Source organism: Hemibagrus wyckioides, linkage group LG18, assembly GCF_019097595.1.
Source record: "Hemibagrus wyckioides isolate EC202008001 linkage group LG18, SWU_Hwy_1.0, whole genome shotgun sequence".
Classification (NCBI taxonomy): Eukaryota; Metazoa; Chordata; class Actinopteri; order Siluriformes; family Bagridae; genus Hemibagrus; species Hemibagrus wyckioides.
The window spans coordinates 10,879,085-10,889,511 of NC_080727.1; the positions used below are offsets into that span (position 1 = coordinate 10,879,085).

Sequence of the window (10,427 nt, forward strand, 5' to 3'; positions counted from 1 at the left end):
AGACTTTTTCTATGTACACAAAAGGCCTATTTCTCTCAAATATTGTTCACAAATCTGTCTAAATCTGTGTTAGTGAGCACTTCGAGATAATTCATCCACCTCACAGTTGTGGCATATCAAGATGCTGATTAGACAGCATGATTATTGCACAGGTGTGCCTTAGGCTGGCCACAATAAAAGGCCACTCTAAAATGTGCAGTTTTATCACAGCACAATGCCACAGATGTCACAAGTTTTGAGGGAGCATGCAATTGGCATGATGACTGCAGGAATGTCCACCAAAGCTGTTGCACGTGAATTGAATGTTCATTTCTCTACCATAAGCCGTCTCCAAAGGCGTTTCAGAGAATTTGGCAGTACATCCAACCGGCCTCACAACCACAGACCACGTGTAACCACACCAGCCCAGGACCTCCACATCCAGCATCTTCACCTCCAAGATCGTCTGAGACCAGCCACCCGGACAGCTGCTGCAACAATCAGTTTGCATAACCAAAGAATTTCTGCACAAACTGTCTCAGGGAAGCTCACCTACATGCTTGTCGTCCACATCGGGGTCTCGACCTGACTGCAGTCTGTCGTTGTAACCGACTTGAGTGGGCAAATACTCACATTCGATGGCGTCTGGCACTTTGGAGAGGTGTTCTCTTCACGGATGAATCCCGGTTCTCACTGTACAGGGCAGATGGCAGACAGCATGTATGGTGTCATGTGGGTGAGCGGTTTGCTGATGTCAATGTTGTGGATCGAGTGGCCCATGGTGGCGGTGGGGTTATGGTATGGGCAGGCATATGGACAACAAACACAGGTGCATTTTATTGATGGCATTTTGAATGCACAGAGATACCGTGACGAGATCCTGAGGCCCATTGTTGTGCCATTCATCCACGACCATCACCTCATGTTGCAGCATGGTAATGCACGGCCCCATGTTGCAAGGATCTATACACAATTCCTGGAAGCTGAAAACATCCCAGTTCTTGCATGGCCAGCATACTCACCGGACATGTCACCCATTGAGCATGTTTGGGATGCTCTGGATCGGCGTATACGACAGCGTGTTCCAGTTCCTGCCAATATCCAGCAACTTCGCACAGCCATTGAAGAGGAGTGGACCAACATTCCACAGGCCACAGTCAACAACCTGATCAACTCTATGTGAAGGAGATGTGTTGCACTGCGTGAGGCAAATGGTGGTCACACTAGATACTGACTAGTTTTCGGACCCCGCCCCCCCCCCCCGAACCCCCCCAATACAGTAAAACTGCACATTTTAGAGTGGCCTTTTATTGTGGCCAGCCTAAGGCACACCTGTGCAATAATCATGCTGTCTAATCAGCATCTTGATATGCCACAACTGTGAGGTGGATGAATTATCTCGAAGTGCTCACTAACACAGATTTAGACAGATTTGTGAACAATATTTGAGAGAAATAGGCCTTTTGTGTACATAGAAAAAGTCTTAGATCTTTGAGTTCAGCTCATGAAAAATGGGGGCAAAAACAAAAGTGTTGCGTTTATCATTTTGTTCAGTGTATAAACAAATATAAAATACAGCAATTCTGTCGTTAATTACTCAAATGCTGTACTTTGTCCCAAACTGGTGTGGTATATGAGTACAGCACTCCAGAATGTGCCTTTAAAAAAAAAAAAAATCAATTTTGCATGCTTTATATTTAGCTTCATCACTCCACCCCATTGTTGATTATTTTTCAATAACAGCTCTTGACATCGTGCTTGATGCAGTAATATTAATAATACCACCTTAATTACACGAAAACCTCAAATAGTAAAATAAACAATTTCACTGAAAGTGCAAGAAATTCGGTATACCAAACCAAGACGTGTCTGCTAAATACACACACCATCCACTTTAATAAGAACACCTGTAGCCCTGCTCAGTTACATCTGATATAAAAAGTCTTCACTCCCCTGTTAAAATGTCAGGTGTTTGTGATAATGGAAAAAAATAACCCAAGATTAATCATGTTGGAACTTTTTCTAGTCTCAATGTGAAAGAAATTATAACAGAAATTAAATAGAATTTATAAATAGAAATTTATAAAAATGAATTGGAATACAATCAGAAACCATTTTTTAATGTGTGATATGTGCTGTAAAGCGTGATGCTGCCACCACCATGCTTCAGCATGTGTAGTTTTTTTTTTTTTGTCTGCCCATGATGGCTGTAAATGCTTGTTCTTGGATGACAGGAGTGGAACCTGATGTGATCTTTTGTTGTAGCTCATCCACCTCAAGGTGCATGCTGAGATTCTGAGATTGTAAAGAGTGATTATTTGAGTTACTATAGCCTTCCTGTCCAGATCAATCTGGTCATTCTCCTCTGATCAATTTCACCAGTAATGTGTTCTATCCAGCAGACCCTCCACTCACAGGAGGTTTTTTGTTTCTCACACCATTCTGTTTCTGAAATTCTCAAAACAGCTCATTTGGTGCCAACAACCATGCTATGTTTAAAGTCACCGAAACATTTTTCCAGATTTGGATGTTTGGTGTGAACATTAACTGAAGCTCTTGACCTGTATGGTTTTATGCATTGTGCTCCTGCTATATGATTGAATGATAGGAAAGTTCATAAATGAGCAGGTGTACAGTTGTTCCTAAAAAGTGACAAGTGTATATTATGTTGAACTGAAATTCTGAACTGCTATTCACAATCTGACAGAGTATTCAAAGAATGTTACTTCACAACCAGCCCCCTGTTGCTTTGTTTATTGAAAAGATTTGTATAAAATAGACTACACACATCCTGTTACCTGTTACGTGATTGTGTGCTTGCATTTTTGTCCTCCTATATAGGTCAGTCCCTTTGGCAATCACCATTAATTGGGTAAAAGGTCTAGACCAATAGAAAGGCAAGAATCTGACTAAAAGAGGTGGAGCTATTGGTTTAACAGCATCACATTGAAGCCTTTGTGTCTGCCCTTTGGCTCACTGATCCCTGTTAACACTGTTAGCCCTGTAGTCTGTTTGTCTATTAGCTTGTTTGTTGCTTGTTCTCCTTTCCACCCTATACTAGCTCCCTTGATTTGAGAACAGGTAAGACTACATGCACCTCCATTCCACCATGTTTTCTTTGAGTGTCTATATACACTATGTTAGAGGGCAGGTCCCATCCCTTGTATTTTTTGTTAGCTTAGCCAAGTTTTGTTTAATGTATGTTAGTTACATAATAAATCCTAGTGTAGTGTGTTTTACTATGTTCATTCCTTTGGCACGTTTTCTCTCCTAGGTGAAGCTAGTTTCTCTGTTGTCCTAGTTCCATGCTTATCCCATTGTTACTGTTTGTGAATGCCAGTCCTGCTGCTGTGTTTTGGCAATAAAAGCTATAACCGTACCTCTAGTCTCCTGTCCTTCTCATACCTTCCATCAATAATCCAGTCAACCCGCAATCTCAAATTGTTGTCATTTTTGCACTCGCCATAGCCTTTTGCCTCCTGTGGGAACATGACACTCCTACTTCCAGCAGTGAGGGAGGTAAACTGCATCTGCATTTTAATACCTCATTCTCAGGTCCTGATGATAAATATTGAAACAGTATCATAGACACCCAAGGCTTAGTGGTGTGTGTGAAGGGAGTGAAGTCTAGCCTGCCTGAATCCCACAGAACAGCTACTGTGCTGCAAGAAGGTAGCCTGGTCTGATGAATCCCGTTATTCTTTTATATCATTTGGATGGCCGTGTGTGTGCATTGCTTGCCTGGGGAATTGATGGCACCAGGATAAAGGCCTGGCATTCATGTGGATGTTACTTTGACACGTACCACCTATGGAAACACTGCAGACCAATTCCATTCATTCATGATCCACTCCTTCATGACAACAGTATTCTCTAATGGTCTCTTCAAATAATTCTCCCTGACATAAATTGTTCCATTATGGTTTGAGGAACATCACAGGGTTCAAGGTGTTGACTCCAAATTCCCCAGGTCTTAATCATCTGTGGGATGTGGAGGTGTCACCCCATACATGGATCTGCTGCATTTCCACCATCAGGACAATAATTAAGAAGTTCCAGTCAACTGGAAATGTTATGAACCAAAATAGAAGACGATGTGTGTCTACATTGTCTAAACAAACTGAGAAGAGGATGGTTTGAGTGGCCAAAAAATCTCTTAGGATCACACTTGGAGAATTGCAGAAGATATTTGCATCTTGGGGTCATAAATTCTCCAAAACTACAAGGTCATCTACAGTACATCCCCACAAGTTGCTTGGAAGGGTTTAAAAAATGTCTATTCTTATAAACAAACAAAAACAAACTCAAGCATCTTCTGTTTTCCAGACACTACTGGAGCTTCAAATGTGATTGAGTTCTATGGTAGGATGAAACCAAAAAAGAGCTTTTTAGCAATAAACACCAGAGGTGGGTTTGGTGCACACACAGAGAGGTAGACATATGGAAAAGTACTTCATGTCGACAGTTAAATATGGTGGTGACCCTTTAATGTTTTGGGGCTATTTTTCTGCCAGGTGTCCTGGACATTTTGTTAGAATGCATGACATGACATAATGAACTCTATCAAATATCAGTCAATATTAATTGAGCACCTGACTGCCTTTGCCTAAAAGCTTAAAATGGGCCATGGTTGGACCTTCCACCAGAACAATGAGCCAAATTGTACATCAAAATCTACAAAAAATGGTTTACTGACCACAAAATCAAGATTCTGCTATGATCATCCTAGTCCCCTGACTTACCCCAAAGAAAAACTGTGGAGTATTATGACATTTATAAGACCTAAAGGTAGAGAAAACCCCTATTTTTTTTATGAGCCGTTGGTGCTGGTTCACTGTGAAAAGTCTATTCATGTTTTGAGCACACTGCAAAGACCACCAAGAAGTGGCTTGAGAACAAATCTCAAGTGGCTTGAGAACATGAACAAAAAGTTCATGTTTTAAACCTGGAGCGTCAGTTTCAAGGTCTGTGAAGATCCGCGTCATACAGCAGAGCCAACAGTAATGTAGACATTGACAAGTTTAACCACATTAATCATGACAAATACAAACACTGGATGCAGGTCAGTTATTATAGCTACTTAGTAAAGTTCCTAATCAAGGACATTCAGAATCTTTAGCACAGCTGCATTTATAGATCCCATCTATGGTTGGGTGTTGAAGCTCACACATTTAGTTTTCTTAGTCCAGTAATAGAAATTTATATATATATTTTAATTATATCTATCTCAGTCTGATAATAAAAATATTATATTACATTATACAGTATTACTGCATTCTCAGGCATCATACATGCTACAGTTCAGTGTAAACCAGGTCCAAGCTTTTAATAGTCTTAAGAACAAATTCAGGAAAACAATTAAATACATAAAGTAAGAAAGCATGTGATCAGGAGTTTAAGTACTTAGGGTCAACAGTCCAGAGTAATGGAGAGTGTGGGAAAGAGGTAAAGAAGCGAGTGCAGGCAGGTTGGAATGAGTGGAGAAAGGTGTCTGGAGTTCTGTGTGTTAGAAAAATATCAGCGAGAATCAAGGGGAAGGTGTACAAGACAGTGGTGAGACCGGCCATGCTGTATGGTTTAGCCACTGAGGAAGAGACAGGAGTCATAGCTGGAGGTAGCAGAGCTGAAGATGTTGAGGTTCTCTTTGGGAGTGACAAGGTTGGACAGGATTAGGGACGAGTACATCAGAGGGACAGCTCATGTTGGACGTCTGGGGGACAAAGTTAGGGAGGCCAGATTAAGATGGTTTGGACATGTTCAGAGGAGGGAGAGTGAGTATTTTGGTAGGAGAATGTTGGACATGGAGCTGCCAGGCAGGAGGCAAAGAGGAAGGCCAAAGAGGAGGTATATGGATGTAATACATGAGGATATGAAGCTAGTGGGTGCAAGTGTTGAGGATGTAGAAGATAGGGATAGGTGGAGGGAGATGATTCGCTGTGGTGACCCCTGAAGGGAAAAGACGAAAGAAGAAGAAGAAGAAGTAAGCATGTGATATTTTTCCCCCATTTGATTCCTGTGAATGTTAGAGTCTTGTGAGTGCTACACGGTTCCAATGGGTTTTTTGACAGCGCCGCTTTCCCGCGCTGTATTCAAACAGTGGGTCCGTGGCTTCCGCCTTCCTGACCAATAGTAGAAGAACCTCATGAATAAATATGAGGCTACGAGCCAATCCTCGGCGGCAGAGGTGGTTTTAAAGGCGTGCCGGAGTTGACCAATCAGTACGCTCTCGTGGTGAGCTAGCGCGAGGCTTGTGTGTAGTCCTCTGTCGGGAAGAAGCGCGTAGCCATAGTGCGAGCTGAGAGAGCGGACCGTTCAGCGAGGTACTTCTGTGAGTATGATCGTGATTCAGCACACTAAAGTGTTTATTTCAGCCTCACTCCACCTTTTACCGTGTATATTCCAGCGTCTGGTGCTTTATTTCTTTCCCGCTTATCGTACGCGTACCAGCAAACGTGCGTTTATTCGCATCTTTTGTAGCAAAATCAGAAATAAGTATTCAGTGTGCCACCTGTGTACTTTTCTGCCATTTCATTCGTCTACACGGAGCAGGATGACCGGCTCTCCGTTACACGCCTCGCGCACACCGTGTGTCCGGCGAGCTGCTTTAACATGGCCTGGTGTAGAACACTTTACCTTACGCTAAGTAACAACGACGATAATAAAAAAAAAAAAAAAAAAATTAAATAAATAATAATAATTTCAGATATTCGTGATTATACTCTCGGTTTAGGTGTATCAGAAGTTGTGTATTGTTATTTTCCTCTTTTTTTTGTCTTTCAGGAACATTAGATATTGGTTAAATCGAGCCCGGGATCCTCTTGCCGGTCATGGCTGGTTTCCTCTGCTTTTGTTAAGAGACTGCGGTGCTCAAAAGTTTCTCTATCTTTTAACTTGCATATAGCTCGTTTTCACCATATTAAATATTTTTATTAAATGCAGTCAAAACGCGCCGGGAAAAAAACACACAAGCAACCAAAAAAACAACAACAAAAGCCCTTGGTGTATGATAGCCGTGTGTGAGAGGCTTTGTTAGCTTAAGCCGCCTTCTTTAGCCGAGAGGCCATTTTAATGAATGGAGTCCTATTGTAGCGTCGCTCCTGTGCTGCAGGAAGAGAGAGAGAGGGAGGGAGGACGGAGCTGCGTCCAGTGTTGTAAAAGTGCCTACATTGTCGCGCTTCTCTCTCTTTCCAACAAAGCGTATCGGCGAAATCGGAAAAAATAAAACCCGCTAGGACACACTTTAATGGCTCTGTCTAATAATGAGTTTGAATTTCACAAAATGGAAGGTGAATAATTCCCTGTAGACACACACCAAATGTCTCAGGCGTTTAGCAGCCTGCTTTATTATACAGTCCTCCCTCTGTCGCTCTTTCTGTTTGGTGTAATTTTAAGTCTGACTTGCTCTTTATTATTTATTTATAATTTTTATTTTATTTTTTTTTTTTTAAAGAATATTTTTTGTCTTTTAGTGGATGGTAAAGTGTGTAATATGACTGGAACACTGAATATTTGACTAATTATGACTGTATTACTACTTGTCCTTTTTAGGTACTCTTTAATTACACCCCACTTTAAGCACCAAGTCATCCAGCCTTCAGGATGGCAAAAGGTGACCCAGCAAAGCCAAAGGGCAAAATGTCTGCTTATGCCTATTTTGTGAAGACCTGTCGTGAGGAGCACAACAAGAAGAACCCCGGGGTTTCTGTGAATTTCTCCGAATTCTCCAAGAAGTGTTCAGAGAGATGGAAAGTGAGTGGGCTGTGACCTTGGTGCCGTCTGTTTTGTTAAAACTCAAAAGCTTTATACAAGTCACGCAGCTTATAGGACGGCTATTCAAAGCAGCTGGTGTTTAGATTTGTTCTTTTTTGTGGTGTTCCCATGATTTGCTTTGGGGAATAATAAGAACAATGGTAAATCAGGCTCCCTGATGGTGTTCCGGTGAATCGCATATATTAAAAGCACAATGTTACAAAGAAAAAACCTTAAGTGTTGTACATTGACTGATGTAAACAGCAGACATCTTTGGCAAATCCTAGTTGTAAATATCCAACATTTTTGTATGCAGGGTACAATTAACATACAAGGTTTTGATTCTGGCTGCAATCTGTTATATGAAAAGTGCATTTGCCTGAATGTGTTTACACTTGCAGCATATCAAAATGTGTGAATTAAAGTCTAAATAATGTACATACTGCAGTGTACCAGTTGAAGTATGTGTCTCGGTTCAACACCACTCATATTGGCAGGACAACGGTCAATATAACTCTTAAAGAGAGTAGAATGTTAAATTTCTGTCTGCGGCAGCAGTCAGGGTACAAATTTCATTTTGAGATGTCTTTCACCCCACCCTCAAAATGTGTACTTGCTGACCAGGAGGAATTTTCCTCATCCTGCTGCCCTTTTCAGGTTATGTCTCCAAAAGAGAAGACTAAGTTTGAGGAAATGGCCAAGCAGGACAAAGCTCGCTATGACCAAGAAATGATGCACTACAATCCAGGCAAAAGGGGCAGAAAGATGAAGAAGGACCCTGGTGCACCAAGGAGGCCACCGTATGTGCACTCTTGCCAGTCTTTAGGCTGAAGGGGCTGTTTAAACAAAGGCCCTTTTGAATATGCAAACATCCAAATGTTGTGGCATTACAATATTTAAATGAGCCCCTCCTGCCTTTGTAGGTCGGGATTTTTCCTGTTTTGCTCTGAACACAGGCCCAGTATCAAAGCTCAGAATCCCAGCATGGGTATTGGTGATGTGGCAAAGAAGCTTGGAGAGATGTGGAACAATCTGTCTGATTCTGAGAAGCAACCCTTCCTTTCAAAAGCCAATAAACTCAAGGACAAATACCAGAAGGTAAACCTCTTGTTTTATAGAAGACCCAATCAGCATGAACACCCTTTTCCCAGGTGATATTTGGGTACTGACTGTGCTTGTGATGAGATGGAGCAGTGTGTTTTAGTGTAAACATTAGCTTCCATACATGCAGTATTTGAAGCTTTCGATCAGTGTTTTGATTGCTAGAGACAGGGTGGTTAATAGATTTTTTTGAACTGTTTGGAATACAAATCTTTCCCATTTACCAGTCTCAATGACTTGCCATTTCATTGACTCTTGCCTATCTTCATTATTAATGGCAAAATCCATTATTATAATATAATCAGCCTTTATTTTCAGCCAGTGATCAAACAAAAGCTTTTTCACACCTGTGGGTTTTTTTTCCCTTCGTCAGGACATGGCAGACTACAAGAGCAAGGGGAAAGTGGGTGGAGGGATGTCAGCAAGCAAAGCGAAATCCAGGGATGATGACGACGATGACGACGATGATGATGATGAAGAGGAGGAGGAAGAAGATGAAGATGATGATGAGGAAGGTGATTAAAGGACTTTGTATCCTTAATCTGACACTAGGGGGTGTTGCAATCATCACTGCCAGTGTGAAATGAAATGAGTCAGTGTATTTGGCACCCATGGAGAAGCCCAACTTCTGTAAGCTAAGACTAAATGTATTATCTTACAGAAGGTCTGGACTTGCAGTATGCTTTTGTTCATGCTACCCCAAAGTTTTTCAAAGAAAGGGGAAAAATGTTTTTGCTGTTTAGCCATAAACCTCTGGTAGCACAAGGATACATGCATGTCTTAAAGTTGTTTAAGGTTGTTTTGATTCATCTTAGAATGTACATTTTATTTTTCTATTTTCCCAGCTTGGAGTTGTACAGTTTAATTTGGCAGAACAATGTAGCAAAATGCAAGTTTTTGTTGGCAAGTGCTGGAGGTTGTTTTAAGCTCAGCCACTGTCTGTAGGGTTTCCCCTTGACTTGATTTTGGAATTTTGGGTGAATGCACTGAACCATTTGCAGAATGTTTTTTGGACTTAACCAGTTTAACATGGTTACAAGCTCTATCTGGTTAATCCCTTATTTGTGCTGTTTTTTATGCATAGGTAAAACTGTTATTTAAAATATGTTTTAGATCTAGGAGTTGTGTTTATTTTTATGTAAAATGTTACATGTGATTTTTGTTTTGATTATAATGGCATATTCTTATAATTTGTTGCTGTTGTATGAATATTTATGGGAATAAAGTGGTCAACATTGATGCAAGACTTGGTCTTGGTAGTTCATTTAAGCATGCTTCTAAAGTTTCAGCAACATTTACACCTGGCCAGGGTCATGACTGCTCAGTGTTGCAGGGTACCATGCATATGCACATTCATACACTGGGGCAATTTATCCCAATCCATATAGAAGCATGATTTGGGAAGGTGGGATAAGCTGGAGAAATCCCACATTGACATTCATGCAAACTGGAACCTGGATCTACAAGGAACACTGCACCACACTTTTGATTCACTAATGTACCTAGAGCCTTTAAAATCTAAAAGCAAGGCTGCCATAAAGTAAAGCTAAGGGGTATGTCTTGAGCAAAGATCGGTTAATGCTGTACATGTCAAAACG

The 10,427-nt window shown here is 41.1% G+C and overlaps 1 protein-coding gene across 2 annotated transcripts; it reads left to right on the forward strand.

Moving 5' to 3' along the window:
* Positions 1–6,189: 6,189 nt before the first annotated feature.
* Positions 6,190–10,073, forward strand: hmgb3b (high mobility group box 3b). 2 transcript variants are annotated; one of them, XM_058415132.1, is made up of 5 exons: positions 6,190–6,307; positions 7,528–7,728; positions 8,386–8,528; positions 8,652–8,826; positions 9,203–10,073. In XM_058415132.1, exons 2-5 carry the CDS (start codon positions 7,579–7,581, stop codon positions 9,350–9,352), a joined length of 618 nt encoding a protein of 205 aa, XP_058271115.1. In that variant the 5' UTR covers positions 6,190–6,307; positions 7,528–7,578; the 3' UTR covers positions 9,353–10,073. The 2 variants fall into 2 exon arrangements, with proteins under 2 accessions (XP_058271115.1, XP_058271116.1); XM_058415133.1 differs by having other exon boundaries at positions 6,282–6,299.
* Positions 10,074–10,427: the final 354 nt, after the last annotated feature.

Coding starts and splice junctions, on each gene's coding strand:
- hmgb3b (XM_058415132.1), top strand. CDS start 7,579: ATGGCAAAAGGTGACCCAGCAAAGCCAAAGGGCAAAATGTCTGCTTAT. Junction 7,729..8,385: donor AGTGTTCAGAGAGATGGAAA/GTGAGTGGGCTG, acceptor TGCCCTTTTCAG/GTTATGTCTCCAAAAGAGAA. Junction 8,529..8,651: donor GGTGCACCAAGGAGGCCACC/GTATGTGCACTC, acceptor CTGCCTTTGTAG/GTCGGGATTTTTCCTGTTTT.